The sequence below is a fragment of the Trachemys scripta genome, chromosome 3 (genome assembly GCF_013100865.1).
Source record: "Trachemys scripta elegans isolate TJP31775 chromosome 3, CAS_Tse_1.0, whole genome shotgun sequence".
NCBI classification, from domain to species: domain Eukaryota; kingdom Metazoa; phylum Chordata; order Testudines; family Emydidae; genus Trachemys; species Trachemys scripta.
Window position 1 is genome coordinate 107,324,570 of NC_048300.1, and position 19,212 is coordinate 107,343,781.

At 40.7% G+C, this 19,212-nt stretch overlaps 1 protein-coding gene across 22 annotated transcripts in view; it reads left to right on the forward strand.

Moving 5' to 3' along the window:
* EPB41L2 (erythrocyte membrane protein band 4.1 like 2) overlaps positions 1-19,212 on the forward strand; it is a 248,869-nt gene that overhangs the window by 150,116 nt on the left and 79,541 nt on the right. For all 22 annotated transcript variants that reach the window (XM_034765679.1, XM_034765670.1, XM_034765657.1 and 19 more), the window contains one exon: positions 9,861-9,965. In XM_034765679.1, coding sequence (XP_034621570.1) covers positions 9,861-9,965 — 105 coding nt within the window. The remainder of the gene's footprint in view (positions 1-9,860; positions 9,966-19,212) is intronic.

The following is a 19,212-nucleotide window of genomic DNA, read 5'->3' on the forward strand; positions in this document are numbered from 1 at the left end:
GACCATCCTCAACCTCATCACCTTCCTTGGAGCTGTTGGTACCCACTCTGCAATCCCTGTTCAACCCATCCTGTTGGTCACACTGGGAGCCATGGGATCAGTACTATCCCACAGAGTTAGGTCAGTCACCCCTTCCCTCTCCTTTGGAAAGGGCAACCGGTGCTGCCCCCAGATCCTGCTGAGGCGAAGTACATGTCAGATCCGGTGGTTGCATTGGAACCAATGAGATTGCAGTCTTTGTCTCCAGATGAGGCAGTGACTCCTATGTCTCCATTCCTGCACCCCATTGACTACAAGCATTTCCAAGAGCTTCTTCAGAGTTGCAGGGAAGCTGCAGATTCTTCTTGACGAGGTTCAGGATCTTCAGCACAAGCTCTTGGGCATCCTTTAGTCCTCCAGCTCTAGTCAAATTAACACAGAGCGTTAAGCCATCCTCTAGCACACTAGTGTGGTCTGGGATATCCCAGCTACTTGCGCTCCTACTTCCAAGAGACCAAAGAACTGGTACTGTGTCCCAGCCCAAGGGGATGAATTTCTGTGCTCTCCCCCTGCTCCTAAAATTTAGGGGTCCAGGCCACTGCGGAGAGATCTAGGCAGCCACACCCCCGATCTACCCCAACTAGGAAAGGCAAGCCTCTCGACTTATTGGGAAGGAAGGTCTATTCTTCTAGCCTCCAGTTCAGGACAGCCAGCCAACTACCAAGCACTAATGGCTAAGTAAGACTCCCTGAACTAGTCAAAATTCATGAGTCTCCTCCAGTAGGACAGAGCTTGTTTCCAGGCTCTCACAAAGGAAAGCAAAATGGTTGCCAGGACTGCTCTACAATCAGCAGTAGATGTGGCTAATGTGTCTTCCAGGGCAATGGTTACTGCCATTGTAACCACAAGCAATGCCTATGGCATCACATCAAGCCCATGCCTCTACTTGACATCTGCAAGGCAGCTGCGTGGCACTCCATCCACATGTTTGCAAGACACTATGCCTTGGCAGAGCTCCTCTGCTGATGTATCTTTTGGAATCAGTCCTTTGTTTAGCTCTGCCATCTACAATCTCTCATCCTTCTCCTATTTGAGTACTACTTGTCACTTGCCTGCAGTGGAATACACATAGGAACCAGCTCTCAGAGAAGAAAAGAAAGTTACTTACCTGATCCTGATAGCAGTGGTTCTGAGCCAGGGGTACGCGTACCACTGAGGGTACGCAGAGGTCTTCCAGAGAGTACATGAACTCATCTAGATATTTGTCTAGTTTTACAACAGGCTACATAAAAAGCTCTAGCAAAGTCAATAAAAACTAAAATTTGATACAGACAAAATGAGACAGTAAGCAGTAATAGTGTTCAGTGACACTCTTGTACTTTTGTCTGATTTTTGTAAGCAAATAGTTTTTAAATGAGGTGAAACTTGGGATATGCAAGATAAATCAGACTCCTGAAAGGAGTACAGTAGTCTGGAAAGGTTGAGAGCACTGCCTGATAGTAACTGGAGGTTCTTCGATACGTGTGGTCCCTATCTGTATTGCACTACTCACCCTCCTTCCCCTTTGCTTTTGGATATTCTATGATTTGTTGTCAGAGGCATAAGGTGAGCCAAGGACACTGCTTTCAAAATTCTCAGTGCTCATGGAGTGTACTAGTACCCACAATGGAATACAGATAGGCACCACATATCTCACAGAGCCTCCAGTTACCTATAAGGTAAGCAACTTTCTCTTATAGCTCCAGCTTGACTGAGACAGATTTTAATATTCAGATCTCCACAAACTGCCCACTCAGACTCCTTGCTGTTACTGATAACCAGAGACCACCTAATGCAGAACCACGGCTGGGTGTTGCACCTGAATCCTGAAGTTGCTACATTTCATGGCATGGTTCATTAGTACTTGAATGCAGAAGGAGGCACATTGCTCAGTGGCAGTCCAGAATGTTTTCCTTCACAGCAGAAAACCTCCTACAAGAACTATTTATCTGAGTAAGTGGAAGAATTTCTGTGTCTTGGCAGCCTCCCAAAATGTGCCCCCAATTCAGTCTAAGATTCATACAATTTCTGGACTTTCATCTTAAGGAATGAGGTTTAGCCATCAGCTCCATTATGGTGCATCTGGCGGCTATCTCTGTGTTTTATCTTTTAGCTTTAGATAAGACTGTTTTCACACACCCTATCATAACAAGATACCTGAAAGGGCTTGATAGGTAGCTTTTGCCTATCGGGGGTTCAACTCCCTGGGATCTGAATTTAGTATTGTCCACTATGATGGACCCTCCTGTTGAGCCTTTAGCATTGGGTTCGCTCTTGCACCTGACAGTGAAGGTAGCTTTTAGTGGCCATCACCTCTGCTAGGGGATCGGGAGAAACTGAATGCATTAGTCATTGATCTGCCATACGCAGATTTCTACAAGGCCAAGGGTCAACTTAGATCACATCCTAAGTTTCTTTCAAAAGTGGTATCCGATTTCCATCTGAATCAGTCTACGTACCTTCTGGTTTTCTTCCCAAAGCCACATACTTACAAGGACGAATGATGGTTCCACACACGACACTTTTGAGTCACACTGCATAGAACAAAGCCCTTTTCAAGTTTCTTCCCAGCTTTTTCTTTCTTATGCAGAATGTATGAGATGAACCAATCCCAATGCAGAGACTCTTTAAATGCGTCACCAGCTGCATCACAATGTGTTATGACATCAAAGGGGTAACACAATAACACCTCCTGACAAACTCTTGGCACGTTCAATCAAAGGACATTCGGCCTCAGCAGCATTTGTGGCACATGTTCCAATTATGGACATCTGCAGGGCCTTGATGTTGTCTTCCATTCATATATTCACCAGGCGTACGCTCTCCACCTTATCAAGGAAAGATGGAAATGTAGGAAGAGCAGTCCTATAGTCCCTCTCCTGATGTAGTTTGGAGTCACCTACAGGGTAACAGATGTATGCAAGCATTCAAAGAAGAAAAAAGTTACTCACTTTTTTGTAACTGTTTTTCTTAAAGATGTGTGGCATATGTCCATTACACTATCCACCTTCCTTTCCTGAGGAAGTCTACCGTGGGCTTCTGATATGAAGGAAATGAAGGTGCTCCATCCTTTATAACCTCGTTTTGGAGCAGGAGGATTTTGATGGTTGGTGGGGCTGCTCCTGTGGGTACTGCTAGGGAAAATGCTCCAGCACCAGCATGGGACACTCACACCTACAGTGTAATGGGTGTAAGCAACACATCTCAAACAACAGTTATGAGAAGGTAGGTAACCATTTTTAATGCACATCATAATTTTCCAAAATAATATGCCACAAGACTGTTGTGAATTGCGTTTTAAGGCATGGATAACGTTGGTGCCATTCTCTTTAAAGTTGGATCCTCATCTTGTGGTAAAAGACTGCATTGATCTGGAAAATGAAAAAAACAAACCTTGAGTAGTCTTGGGAAAACAGAAACCTTTGAATAGTCAATCGTGAGTTTTTTTTTGGTTTCCTTGAAAATCTAATTATTTGAGTTGTAAAATCTGGAGCCTGGTATATGAATGAATACAAGTCACTGTTCTGTTCAGTAGAGCTGGGTGAAAGTTGTCAGCTGAAACTTTTTTCACCAAAAAATGCAAATTTGGGTTGACTGAAACATTTCACGAATTGTATAAAATCATTCTCTCACTCACTCTCTTTGGCCCAATGGCTATTTTATACAAAAGAGGACAGTTGCAACTGGAGAGATTTAAAGAGATCTGTCATAGAATATGCTATAGCCTGGTGGGTATTGTGTTCACTTGGGATATACTCCAGCATTGGGATTTGAACCTGGGTATCCCATATCCCTGTTGAGTATGCAGTAACCTAAACATCAGAGAGGCGCTTCCTCCTCTATTTTATGAATCTAGACCTTCATTTCCTTTGCTTTTGTTAAAAATACCTAAAACAAAAAGTTTCTGATGCTTTTTATTTTCCCCCAAAATTTCAAAAATGTTGATTTTGGTTCTACCCAGACCAAACAAATTTTTTTTGGAGCTGACAGCAAAACAAAACAAAAAGTTATTTTCACAGCTCTACTAGTGGGGTACCACATATTTTATAAAATTGTAACAGGGTTAAATTTGGTACACTTTGCTGGATTGAGTCCAGTATTTTTAAATACACATGAGGAATTCTTTTGCAGCTAGTGTGTCTACTTGCATAAGAAGAGTCTACTCATGTGAGTAAAAGTTTACAGGATTGGACCCGTTAATTGCAATCTTTTCACACTACGTTATAAGTGGCAAAGGTAGCAACACACCTCCACTCTGGTGGCATTAGCCACCTCCACTAGGCGGTGCCTCTCTTTTCCCCCTACTCCGCAATGTGCTTTTGGGGAAAACTGCAGAGGAGCCAGTAGTAGAAGCAGCCAAAGCAGGGACATTCAGCAAACTATCTACAATTTTTACTTGGACTTTCTTTGCCCTATGCTGATTGGCTGTTTTCTTCAAACCTCTCCCTCCCCTTCCATCACAGTCTGTTCACCTCAGCTTCATGCCACACCTGCCCTCTGACCCTCTTCTCTCCTGTCCTGTCCCCTTCACCCACTCCCATTCCCTTTTTCTTTCCATTTAGCTTATCCCCTCTTAAGTACCCCCTCCCCTCCAAAAAAAACAAAAAACAAAACAAAAAAAAAACCCCCATGAAACTAACATAGCAGTTGTTGCCATCAATGGTCACTCTGCTTGCGTGTTAAACCCCTTCTCCCATCCTGCGTCTGTCTTATCTATTTAGATTGTAAACTCTTCAAGTCAGGGACTGTCTACTGCTCTGTGTTTGTAGAGTACCTAGCGAAGTGGGGCCTCCTATTTAATTGAAGAGCCTATTGTACTATTTTTGATATAAAGTTTTTGACACTGATATGAAAAGTTATACTACTAGCAAGTGATGCACATGATTTAATTATCCAGGGCATGTACTGTTTCTGAAGTAACCCAGAGGGTTGCTTTTGATATGTAACTTGCATGTAGTACAGGTTTTTTTTCAGTTAAGCTCAGAGCTAATCATTGTTTCCTGTGTGTTCTTTATAAAGCAGGATAAGACACTTCAAAAACCCCTCTACTATGAACAGTTGACAGATTTCACAAGAGATCCTTCTTCTCCCTCCTCTAAATATGCTTGTCAGAATCAGTTGTATATGTTGGAGAGGATGCAGTTTGGAAGAAAGTATACTTGAGGTTTTTTCCAAGTAAATTTGAGGATAAACTAGGAAAAAAAGTTGTTGCTCCAAATTGGTGAGGAAATAGTTCTCTCGGTCTTTAAGGATCTAGGGTAAAAATTTCAACAGCACCTAAGTCTCATTTGATTTCAATTAGACTTAAATCATGTTTGAAAATGGATCTTAAACTTGTAGGATACTTTTGAAAGTTTTTACTCTAGCCAAGTTTAAAGTCCCTGATGTCAACTGAACAATGCAGTCCTGAATTAATATGCTTTGATTTCTTGGGGATGGAGGCAAAAACAATGCCTTCACTATTTTTGTTTGTTCTCTGCATACCTTTCTTTCATTGGCATTTGTATTTGTATAGTGTAATTGTACAAAAACTATAGTGAAATACATAGCTCAAGGAGAACAGTATATTGTGAGCTTTCTATCACTGTCTGCTAGACACAATAACTTCAGTGTCACAAGAGCCTACACATATACAGCTGATGGCGTTTCTGTGGAATCGCAGTGGTGTATGGTGTCTACTGAAATCTGCAGGATAAGCAAATGCAAAAATTCCTTTAAACTGCCAGGCCTCCAAAAATGCCATGTTTTGGCCCCATTGATAAATGCCACAAATAGCAGAACAGGCATGAGGGTTCAGTTAAAAAATGTAAGGCTGCATGCCGCTCATGTACAGTTGTGCCAGCAACAGATTGTATTTAGCTTTTGAAAGAGAGTTTGCAAAAGCTGAATGCCTAATCTCCCCACCCTTGTTTATATATTGTAAGCAAACTGGTCTGAACCTCTTTGTTTTGTCTTGTGTCTGCTGCTGTCTCCAGGGCAATGAATCCTGTGCCAAAAATCTGGTACCCAGCAAGTAGAACATAGGTCTGCTTTTAATTATCAACTATAAAAGCATATGGCAGTGCCTTGTTTGTACTGCTAGTCACTGGTATAGGGAAAAACTGATAAAGCTGTAGTCATTTGCACAGATTGTAGTATTTTGATTCTGTGGAAAGAAACTATTTTAGGAGTGCCTGTCTGTTCAAATGACACACCTTCTCAGATTACTGTACACACAGTATCTGACAGAAATCTTGAAATTAATAAAATTTATTTAAATTCTTATTTTCAGTTAACCACTGAAGAAATTATTTCTATACAGGCTAAACTGTTCAGAGATTTGTTTTGTCACCTAGGAAGGGAAACCACTTTAATGATACTGAAGGAGGATCTTCTCCTGCTGTCAATGGACAGAGGACTGACATCTATTTTCCTGGACCTCTAGTCAGCATTGATACTATTGACTATTAGCTACCACTGTCCTGCATAACAGATCTAACAGGAAGCCAGAAAAATATTGAAATGTTTTTAAGTCCTTTGTGGCAGGATGTATCACAGTTCCTGAGTTAAATGCACCTCTGACCCTCTTGGGGCTGCCTGAAGGGCACCCTACTTAGGTCTCAGACCTCCAGTCATCATCTTTTTCTAAGTGGAATTCTGGCATCTGCTTCCTCCAGGTCAGGGTCTTAGGCTGCAATTTACTATGATCATGTCAGCAGGTCTGACTTCAGTTCAGCACCTGCAGTTCTTCTTTCCTTAGGGTGAATGACACATTTTCTCTCAAATGATAATCCTACCTGAAAATGATAAATAGCTTATATGCATGCCTAGCTTTCCAGGAGTCACCCATCTTCCTTAAGGAGACCCTAGCAGATCTGAAGTATTTGAAGTCCTCTCACAGGACTTGATGCTGTTGGACACAGTCTCATGCCTGTCAGTTTTCAGCTGGTACCTGTGAAACTCTTCCCATGTCAGGGCTGTTGTTTTTATACAGTTTCAAGTCCTTTCTCCCCGAAGGTCTTCGAACTAAGTTGCACCAATCTGCTAGTTCCAATGTGAAACAAAACATTCAAGAGGGCTTGTTACTTGCATTGTTTCTATACTGGGGCAATTTGCATTAGTTACCCTCCATTGAGTTTAGTTCCTTCGGGAAACATTTTTACTTTACCCAACTAGCCAGGAATAAAATCACTAACCAGTCCATAAAGGTATGTATAATATTTATAAAACTAAAGTTGTAGACTTAAAATATTCCATGATCCTATGGCATCTGTCACAGCTCAGTATTGTAGTCTTTGAATAGTCCATATTTCCATAGCATCGCATCTGACAGAAGATGTACCCGAAGAGTAGTAATGGGAAACTGTACCTCAGCCAATAGACTCTTCACTTGTAGAGTCACACAAGGATTGATTCTCTCTCCAGTCCTTTTCAGCATCTACATGGAGCCATTTAGGTGAATTGGTAGGATGATACATACTCAAGTGCCAACAATATGCAGATCACCCACAACTCTACTTATTCTTCAGTATACAAAACAATACCACTGCCACCAAGATGGCTGAATGTTTGGATGAGATCAGCTCATGGATGAAGAATAGATGATTGAAGATGAACCCAAGCAAGACACAGGTTATGCTGGTGTCCAGAAGAAAATATTTGAAGAATTTGTAGCTATGGTGCAACCTCTTTTGATTGAAGGTATATAATCAGTCAGTTAGTCCCTAACTTAGGAGTACTCCTAGATTCCTCACTGACAGTGCCATCTCCAAGTAACACCTTCTACTATCTCCAGTTATCCATGTTGGTGGATGACCTGGCCTCAGTTATACATGTGTGACTGGGTGCCTCAGTGGGCCTCACTAAGAATCCCGCACTCTGGGCAGACTGCAAGAAATAGGACAGGCAATCCCCCAAAACTGGTGGTTTAATCTATGATAGTCACCGAACCAGTATCAAGAGCTTCTGTAGTACCACACTGGTTAACAAGAAGCCAAACCCATTCCCTTTAGGCATTCCAGCCCTTGGCTCTCATCTAAGCAAGGTCTAATATAGTGATAGGTTACTGAAAACCCTATTCATCATACTTAAAATTTTACCAATCCCAAAGGATCACACACTTGCCCTCAGGTCAATATATATCTATCTCTATCTATCTCTATCTCTATCTATATCTATATCTATCTATAAAATTTGCAATTTTACCCAAATATCACACTGTCAGCCAATCCTTAGTAAACTTACTAAAGATTTATTAATAAAACACAAGAAGAGAGTCACTTGAATGGTTAAGGAATATACATACAAGTGACTTTCAGGTTTCATAGATTAGGATCATAGCAGCGATGTTATATCTACTGGCTTGCAAAAATCACTTTGGAGTTATTCCAACAGGTTAGAAGCCAAAGGCAGATTAGATGTAAAGCCTTTCCTTGCATTTTCCATGGTATTCTAAATAACTACTTGAAAGATCTCAGTCCCATGTCTTTAACTTTCCCTGTTTAAAGTTCAGAAGACTAGAGATGAAAGGATCATGCCCAAGGTCCAGTATTTACAGCTCTTTAGCAGGCTAACAAGCCTCCTCCCAGAAATTGTCACAGCAGGGCTTTCCTCTGAGGAAGAATAGACAGTGCAGATAATTTGTGAACTCTTGCTTTGAAGTTAATCTTCTATTTCCTATGTATACACAGGTAAACTAGTTACATTCATTTTACATAACAATTAGCCGGTCCTCCATTTTAACAGAGAGAGGTAAGCTGAGGCAATGTAGATGATATTAGTTTCCTGCAGTCTCACATCTTTGATCTTCAGGTTAACTGAACATAGTCACATACATCATGTAAGGCAATTAAGACACACAAAGGCTACATACCTGATTTTTGCATGTATTTCCTGGTTCCATATCACAGCACAGATAACATCACTCTTTTTACATTTTACTATTGACCTGTTTTATATAAAGTGTAACGTATACTTTGCTTACACTCTCTGTCTGCCAAGTAGGCATTTAACACACATTTTCAGTTGAAAAATATCTGTTGGGGAAGGGGTTGTTCTGTTTTGTTTTTCAAGCTACTTTGCAGAAGTTTACGCAGTTCTCACTAAATAGGTAAATCTTAGAAATAGCTAAAACTTAATGAGTTAGATAACAAGTGTTATATTTTTTTTTCATGGTGTCAATTAAAATCATACTGCAAAGTATTCAGTGGTGGCAAATCTAACAGATAAGTAAAATTAAGTTCAGATATAATATGTTCCTTTACATTAGTCATGCATATACAAAACGCATTCCAGTTGGAATAGTTTTGGCAAAATCAATACTTGTAGCTGAGCAAATATGTTCAAATGATTTATTTTATGGTAAACATTGATTCATAACTGATCATATGTATAATTGGATTTTGAATGTAGTACATTCTACAGTAGCAAAATAAACACTGCCTGGTGCTCTCACTGCATGTTCCCAGCCTGAGATTGGGGTGTCACTGTGCTAGGTTCTTTACATACATACATTCATTGAGAGTCTGTGCCTGTACAGTTTAATCTATATGTACAAAATTGGTGGGAGAAAAGAATTGTTTTTTATTAAGCATTTATATTCTGGTAGTGCCTGAAGGTCAAAACCAAGAGAGGGAAAATTGCTTTTGTAGTGAGTCAGCCAGTCCCTATTCAAGCCCAAATTGATGGTGTTAAACTGTTAGGAAACATAATTTTTTTCAATATTCAGGTTATACAGGTACAGTATATTTAAAATTTTCCTAGCTAGAATTGTGTAACTATAATGAATGATCCAGAATTCTAATAATTAAATACTTTCATTAAGCTAACCGGCTATTGATTTTTTTTTTCCCCCCCCGACCCAGAAAAGAGCTAAAGGCCAGGTGCTATTTGACAAGGTGTGCGAACAGCTCAATTTACTGGAAAAGGACTATTTTGGCCTGTTGCTTCGGGATAACTCAGATCAGAAGGTAAGCACTAAGATTTGTTTTTGTGTTACTAGAATGTTAGATTCTTTTTTTAGCGTAACTTCAAAAGATGAAACTGCAGCTAGTTCCCCAGTGCTGGAGTTCTGGTTTATGGGAAGAGGGTTTTTAATGATTCCACCTAAAATCAGAAATTTTTTTTTTTCTAAAACTTGATCATTTTCCCCTAGCCTTCTTCAGCATTACCTTCATCTGCTTAAAGGATGGGGTGGGATGCATATTTAGATTGCAGAATTTATTTTAAAAAAAAAAAAAAAAAAACTTTGGTCTACTGAAAGTTATTATCCATCTCTTAACGACCAGTTGCTGACTTATCTTTCTAGCAGTGTTTGAATATTTATGAAACAGATGTCAAAAACTCTGCTCACAAATAAATTATGTACTACATACAGCACTCTCCATTTTTCCTCCAAAAGGAATAGTAAATAAGAAATTTTTTTGTATTTTTAATGTTCAAACCTCTCTCTTTTTGGATACTGCAGCTAGCTTATATAATGTCTCTTCTGTCCCCTACTCCCCTCAGTCCACTTCCCGCCTCCCCACGAAATACAGTCAGATGTGTTTCAAGTAACTAATACAGAAACCTCTGCCGTTCCATTTATGCTTGCCATTCACAGGATTTCTCAGATTTAGTAGTCTTTTTATACAGTCATATTGCTATAACAAGGCTGAACAAGGTGAGCGAAGGTCAGAGTTTTCCACGGTTAGCAAATTCTCATTGAGAGCCTTGGATCCTCAGATGTTCTTTACAGGTTTACAAGTGAGAACCATTTCAGTACATCCAGTACTGGATGTAAAAAATAACCCTACTGACTTAGTATTGTTCTGAAGACTGAATGCCACTTCATAAAATAGTTTCTGAAACATTACTATTAAAAAATTTGATTAAAAATGAATGGATTTTGAATGTTTTCATACTCTGCATATAATTTACAGTGTGTACTATGAAATACCCAGTGCTTGCTTCTCCTCAGTGATTGCTGCACAGTGGTGTCTCCTGCTGTGGAGGAAACCACAGTTACTGCAGTTTCTAATAGGACTCTGTATTTTCACTACAGCTTATGTAAGTGGATAGTTGCATACATTAATGCCTTCATTATTGGGAATTCAAAGTTGAACAATTACTACTATAGCTGCTATTAATATCAGTATGGGTTTCTTTGTACTATATGTACATGTGTATATACTTTTTCTTCACCCTTCTTTACCTCTCTGCTGTCTTTTATATGATCAGTCACATTCTCTTCATTGCCATCCCATCTTCCCTGGCGTTTTGCAGCCTTGTCCTTCCTTAGTAGTTCTTCTACTACTCTTTCAACATCTGTTAGCTGTGGTTCCACTTCCTCTCTGTGGCGATTCCAGTTAGCTCTGTCTTTGGTCCCCTATACCTTATGCAATTTAGGGAATAAAATGAGCCGATGAAAGTAATTTTTTTACAAGTCTTAAACTTTCTGTTTGTCAGTAGTTAGAAACTCTGCTGGAAGCCCATGTAAACACACCCATCCAACCTCTTAATGCTCCGACTTCCCCACATTTGCTACTGACTGTCTCCCACTTCCCTAAGACTCCTGCACATATTGCTGGCGCCCTGCCACACATAGAAAAGTGTTGCAGTACTTAATACTAAATAAAACTGTTAAGAAAAAAAAACCCTCTATAATCTAACTTGGAACTAAGAGAGGTCCTCAGGTCAGGTTTGAGGTGATTTGACATAGCTGTGTGTGAAGTGTGTCTGTTTTTTGTTTATATATAAACTGGATCTCACCAGTATTTTAAATCTGTTACTTTTATGAGCACCAGCATTCATTTAATGTGTTAATGCTGTAAAGCAAGAAGATAAATTTGAGGAGAAAGCAGGCTTTTGATTTAGTCTTATAGAATGAATTAGAAGATGATTACTTAGCTGGCCTCTGCTGGATTCATTTGTAACTGTTCTTTCACTATAAAATCTGAAGCGAGACACAAATGATGCCTTCAGCCATCTTGTGTGAGATCTCATGGTGCCTTGACAGTTTTGATATTAATTGTTCAGTATGACTGGAGCAAGAGTTTTTTGGCATCCCTTCCCGCAGAAGCAGAGGCTGCTTTGAACCACTGATTTCCAGCAGCAGTAATCTCTGGTTGTTAGGTATTCACTCTAGAACATTTCAATCTTGCCAGTATTCACCTTCAAAGACCTGTTTGAGAGGGTTGGATCCTTTTAATACTTGTTGGCCTCTGAGTACTAAATACACGAGCCCATAACAGAGGAACTATAAAGTCAGCTTTAAATAAACTCTTCTAAATAACGCTTCCTAGTCCCCCAAAATGCGTGTACTTTTAAAGCTTAACAATAGCAAGAACTGCAGGACCTCCAATCCCTTCTTGCAAAGAATGCCACTGAACTCTTGCCACCAGGTAGGAGTTGAAAGGGTTTTTTTTTATTCCATGTATTTTCTGATCTCCTCAGTGACGATGACAGGCCCATTCTGATCTTGACATATCAAGTGAAATAAATTTAAATGCTGTCTCTGAATAATTGTGCCCTTTTTAGAGGAGGCTGGCTGGCCGGGCATGTGCTGTGAATCTTGTACATACTTTCTTCCTTTGAGACTGAGGTGCATTTATTTCTGTTTATCAGGGCAACACTACCAGTTCCATGTAGTGTGTTTTTTTTTTTTTTCAGACTTGCATCCCCGGTGCATGTTCACAAAATACTGTATGGTTGGGACTGTGTAGTTATACAGAGTGGGACTACATAAAATAGGTGCATTCAGATTTTTACCATTTTAAGTTATCTGTGTAGGTCTTTTGCATGTATCTGGGTTTTAGGGAAAGACCATATGCTTGAAATTCCCCATCTCCTATTACATTCCTCTTTTGCACAACTCTTTTCCTTTGTGTTTCAAAATGGTCATCTCACTTCTTGAATTAATTGATCCAGAAAAAAACAAAACACTGTTACTAGCTGCTTTGAGCCACAGATTTAAAATAAAAGCAGAGGGTTGGAAGCTTTACAATTTTTATGGGCTGGTCTTCTTTTCTATTCCCCCTTTCTGTATTAAGATTCTGAAGATTGGATTGTTTCCTCATCTTGGCGCCAGCTCGTTCTGATCCATTTTTTCCTGCTGTGGCTGTTGCCTCCTCAGATTAAAATGCCACAATCTCTGACCTCCAGCCCAGTCAGTGCTAAATGCTGAATGATGTGTTTTTTCCCATTCTTGTGCACTCATCACAGCCGCTCGTATATGAGCCAGCTGTTGTGCTAGACTGCAGCTGTGGGGTGTGGAAACTGAATGCCAGGCACTCTTCTGAGTGGAGAATTAGAGCTGCTCCCTAATGCAACATCAGGAGTGCGAATAGAGTGGATCCTATTGATTTTTTTTTTTTTTTTTCCATGTCAGTGTTCTGTGCAGCTGGGAAAGATGTATTGTAACTTAAAACTAGACTTCATTAGCATTTATTAAACTTAAAAAAAACCTGTTATAAAGTAAAATTACATTTTTCTCTGAAATTTTAGAGTTTATAGAAACATTAAAGTTGTTTGCTAAAAGTTTAGATGGCATGTAGGATAATGAAATCAACAGGGAGTTCATGAATGCTCCATTAATACTCTGTTTTGTGCTCTTATGATCTGTATCACAGCTGGAAATGCTGCTTTTCTGGATTTGTACAAAAACACTTTTTGTATTTTGACATTTTCTGACAATTCATTACTCTGTCTACTTCTCTAACCCTACCATTTACAAATGTAACAGAATGATCTTGTTTTGCCTACTGGATCAGATTTAACATGTATTAATTTAAATCTTCTGCGCTAAAACAGTCTTTTCCTTTTCACAATAAGCCAAAGCAAAATGGTCCATATCAGGATAGACTGTTTAGATAGATTTTACAATACTCTAGCCAAAATGAAGGGCACAGAAAAAACCATATTCTTGCATGCATGTGAAATATATAAATTTAGAGAACTATTCCTATGTATTATAGCCAAGGTCCCATGTTATGTAGAACATTAGACCAACCGTATGCAGCGAGGGCCACTGATTTTATCTGGCAGAGCTGTCCTGAAATCAGTGGCAAAGATATACAACATAAAGTTAATTAACAAATTTAGGAAATTGCTGCTCAAACTATGAACTACTTCCAGGTTTAGAAATAATCAGAAAAAGTGAACCTAGTATCTTTTACAAAACAAAAGGCTGCCTTTTTCATTTTAAAACTCTTGTTTTTATGTTCCTGTTTTCCACCAATATAGTTTAAAGTAAATAATGTTGCTCTTTATAAGCAGATATGACTCTTAAGTATACTACCGCATCATAGTATTCTGTAATGGTAATGCCAAAATATTATGTAAAAGTGGTACATATATGAAATTGTGTTTTGCATAATTTTGACTAAGTTCTAAACCATTATCACTGTATTTGAAAGAAAATTATGACAAATATGAGCTTGCTTATTTGCAAACTTAATGTGGGAAACCTCTAGAGGGAAAGCTACTGACTTAGCCTTTAAATCATTGTTGTTGATGTAAAATAGCATAAAACTCTTCCTTGCTCATTTGAAGAATTGTGTTTAATGCTAGAACTGAAAGCCTAGCTAGACACACAGAAGATGAACTCCTGGCCTCATTTTGAAACCAATGGCAAAACTTCCATTAACTTCATTGGGACCTGGATTTCACCTGGAAAGTCTTTTCCACTAGATGGCAGTTGGGTGACTTATGAAGAGTAAGTGATGTCCAGGTTTTTTGTTACAAAAAAAACAAGATTTAAAACTACTATACAGATTGCGGTAGCCTTGAACAAATTTGTAATAGCCAATGCAGAAGCAGGCTGACTCAGTCCTCCTCCTGTAGAGATAGAGTGAGAAAGGCCAAAGGCCGTGTAGAGTTGGACCTAGCGAGGGGAATTAAAAGCAATAGTAAAAGGTTTTACAGCCATATAAATAGGAAGAAAGCAAAGAAAGAAGAAGTGGGACTGCTGAAGACTATAGCCGGAGAGGAGATTAAAGATAATCTAGGCATGGCGCAATATCTCAATGAATATTTTTGCATCGGTGTTTAATGAGGCCAATGAAGGTATTAGGGATACTAGCACCATTATAGAGGGGCATACAGGATAGGGGATTACCGTATCCGAGGTAGAAACAAAACTTGAACGCCTTAATGGGACTAAGTCGGGAGGACCGGACGATCTTCATCCGAGAATATTGAAGGAATTGGCGCGGGAAATAGGCCCATTAGCGATAATATTTAATGAATCTGTAAACTCGGGGGTGGTCCCGTTAGACTGGAGAATAGCCAACGTGGTTCCTATTTTCAAGAAAGGGAAAAAAAGTGATCCGGGTAACTACAGGCCTGTTAGTTTAACATCTGTAGTGTGCAAGGTGCTGGAGAAGATTCTGAAAGAGAAACTAGTTGAGGACCTTGAGGTTAATGGCAATTGTGATAAATTACAACATGGTTTTACAAAGGGCAGATCGTGCCAAACGAATCTGATCTCCTTCTTTGAGAAAGTAACGGACTTATTAGATAAGGGAAATGCGGTGGACCTAATATACCTGGATTTCAGTAAAGCGTTTGATACTGTACCCCATGAGGAATTATTGGTTAAACTGGAAAACATGGTGATTGATATGAAAATCCAGAGGTGGATAAGGATTTGGTTAATGGGGAGAATGCAGCGGGTCGTATTAAAGGGTGAACTGTCGGGTTGGAGGGAGGTTACTAGTGGAGTGCCTCAAGGTTCGGTTTTGGAACCCATTTTATTTAATCTATTTATAACTGACCTCAGAACCGATTGCAGGAGTGGGCTGATAAAGTTTGCGGATGATACGAAGGTGGGAGGCGTTGCAAATTCGGAGGAGGATAGGGATATTCTGCAGGGGGACGTGAATGAGCTTGTGAATTGGAGTATCAGAAATAGGATGAAATTTAATAGTGAAAAGTGTAAGGTGATGCACTTGGGGACGACTAATAACAATTTTAGTTACAAGATGGGGACGCATTGGTTAGAAGTAACGGAAGAGGAGAAGGACCTAGGGGTCCTTGTAGACCGCAGGATGACTGAGTCGACAATGTGACGTGGTGGTGAAAAAAGCCAATGCGGTCTTGGGATGCATTAGGCGAGGTATATCTAGTAGGGATAAGGAGGTCCTGCTTCCGTTGTATAAGGCGCTGGTGAGACCTCATTTGGAGTACTGTGTGCAGTTCTGGTCTCCCATGTTTAAAAAAGATGAACTCAAACTGGAACTGGTGCAGAGAAGGGCGACTAGGATGATCAGAGGAATGGAAAACCTGTCGTATGAAAAGAGACTAGAGGAGCTTGGGTTGTTTAGTCTGACAAAGCGAAGGCTGAGGGGGGATATGATTGCTATCTTTAAATATATCAGAGGGATAAATACAAGGGAGGGAGAGGAATTATTCCAGCTTAGTACTAATGTGGACACGAGAACGAATGGATATAAACTGGCCATGGGGAAGTTCAGGCTTGAAATTAGACGAAGGTTTCTGACCGTCAGAGGAGTGAAATATTGGAACGGACTTCCGAGGGAAACGGTGGGGGCGACGGACCTGTCTGGTTTTAAGATTAAGTTAGATAAGTTTATGGAGGGAATGGTTTAATGGTAAAACATAGTAGCCAAGGAAAACCAAGCAATGGTACGTAAATAGTATAATGGCCAACATGGGTCAGGCTAGAGACTCCAGGGTAGATTGGCTGAGCCTCTGGAGGTTTTTCGCCTTCCTCCGCAGCATGGGGCAGGGATCACTAGCAGGAGGGTCTCTGCCAATTGAAGTCACTAAAACACAGGATTTAGGGTTACCATATTTAGTGCCTCCGAAAGGAGGACACTAAAGGGGCCCCAGCCCCGCCCCAACTCCGCCCCCTCCCCAAAGTCTCCGCCCCCTCCCCTGCTTCCCGCGAACATTTGAGTCGCGGGAAGCCTGAAGCAGGTAAGGGAGGTGTGGGGGGAGGAGGCGCGGCCCACCCCCGGCACCGCAGGTCCCCAGCCCGTCCCCCCGAGCCCCCGGCCCAGCCTGGCACCCGAGCCCCCGGCCTGGCCCAGCACCGCCGGCCGAGCCCCCGACCCGGCACCCGAGCCGCCGGCCAAGCCCCCGGCCCGGCACTGGGCCCCCCCGAGCACCGCCGGCTGAGCCCCTGAGCCGCCGGCCAGGCCCCGAGCCCCCAGCCTGGCCCCCGAGCGCCCGGCCTGGCACCGCCGGCCGGGCTCCCCGAGCCCCCGGCCCGGCCAGGCCCCGCTCCGCTGGCCCGGCACCGCATGTCCAATTTTCCCGGACATGTCCAGCTTTTTGGGATTTCCCCCCGGATGGGGATTTGGAGACCAAAAAACCGGACATGTCCGGGAAAATCCGGACGTATGGTAACCCTACAGGATTGGGGACTTCAACAGCAGAGTCCAGGGAAGGGTTTTGTGGCCTGCAGCATGCAGGGGGTCAGACCAGATGATCATAGTGGTCCCTTCTGACCTTAAAGTCTATGAGTCTGAGTCCTGTAAGAAATTCTGAATGATTTTCATAATTTTAAGAAATGTTATAGAAAAGGAAATTTATAATCACTTCTACCTATAAAAGTTAAACTATAGTTGCTTATATTATAGAACGCTATTGAAAAATCTTCTTTTCACTCCAAAATGATGAGATCTTATCAAGAGGAAATTTCTTGACACTCTGGGATTTAGTTTTGTTTTTCTTAGGTGAAGTGAAACACTGTTAACTAAAAATCCCAAATCAGTAACTGTGTGTGCAAATAAGTTAAGGTATAGAACTAGAGTGGAAAATCTTTTTCATCTTATGTTATGATCACATTTTCCCTGCAGGTGCTGTGCTATCATTAGTTTTTAAAACAATCTAGGGGCTTTTCTGGGCAAGGGAAATTTACACGAGTATAACCAAAAATAGCTTGGACCAGTGTGGCTCACTCCAGGAAGTTCGTGGGGTAAGTCACACTGGTGCAAGGCATGTCTATGTTAAAGGATTCCACTAGAGTGAAAATATCAATGTGGTTACTTTGGTGCAAAATTGGTGCTCCACACAAGCCCTAAGGAACTGCAACTTAGTGCATTTGGTGTTACTGAGCTAAATTTACCTAAGGCAACAAAAGACTCTGATACAGACCTTGGGAGCATGTAAGCACAGCCCCAAAAGTGGAATGCTTTGGAAGGGAGAGAATGTAGCTAGGTCAGGCAACAAATGCACTGATACAGATATTCCCTCAACAGCCTTGGCAGTCTAGCACCTCTGGAATCCCTGGGAGATTTTAAAGCAGACACCTGCGGGGTGGAGGTGAAATTATTGCCTGTCTTGCCCTTAAAGGTTCAGCCTCTATCTCTTTCCTCACCCCCCTCTTAAAATGCATTAAACCTGATTTACAGAGTATGTATGTAGAATTTAGAAATGAATGTTTTTATACAACGTTCATTACCATGATATTTGAATGCCATGGTTTCAGACAACCTCGACTTGATTTGTGCCAATAAACAAAAGGCTCTATGTTACAAGTTCCTTAAACTGTGCAGGCCTCTTTTACATAACATCTGTGGATAAGATTAGCAATCTTGATAATTCCAGTTACTAATAATTACATTTTATGTCTTTCTCAATTCCCCTCCTCTAGAAATACTTCCGGATGATCAGTCACAGGGTTAATGCCTAGTTACACCAATTTCAAATGGTAGTAGAAGCATTGTGTGCTGCCTAGTAAATTATTGTATTGGGATGCTTTCTGTTTTGAAGGTGGTACATCCTTTATTCGCTGGGCTCCTAATTCTGGAAAAACAAGCAATTTTCATCTTGGTGTCTAAATATGGATATGGATACTTGTGTTTGAACATTTTGGCCAGTGCTTCTAATGCCATCCTTGGTTCACAATGAACCCTTTGAAGGTTGGGGGGGGGAGGGACAATATGGAAAAAAGTAAGCTTTGTGAACAGATCTTTTCCAACACTTCCTAGCGTTGCCAGAGCTAGTGTTTGGGTGACGCTGAGAGAAGAAAGAGTATTTTATTGTGTAGAAAATGGGAGAGAAGTATCTTTCATTCAGTAACTTTGTATTGGTTTGCAGGCAGGAGTAAGTAGAAATTACACATAGGGGTCTGCTTTCTGTCAATAAAAGGAATAAATGAAAGGAAATTACTTGGTGATTTGCAAGGTATAATTTCCTTGAAAATACTCATTAGAAGACTATAAAATATCATTTAATTTCCAGAATTATAAGATCTTGTCTAAGAGAATG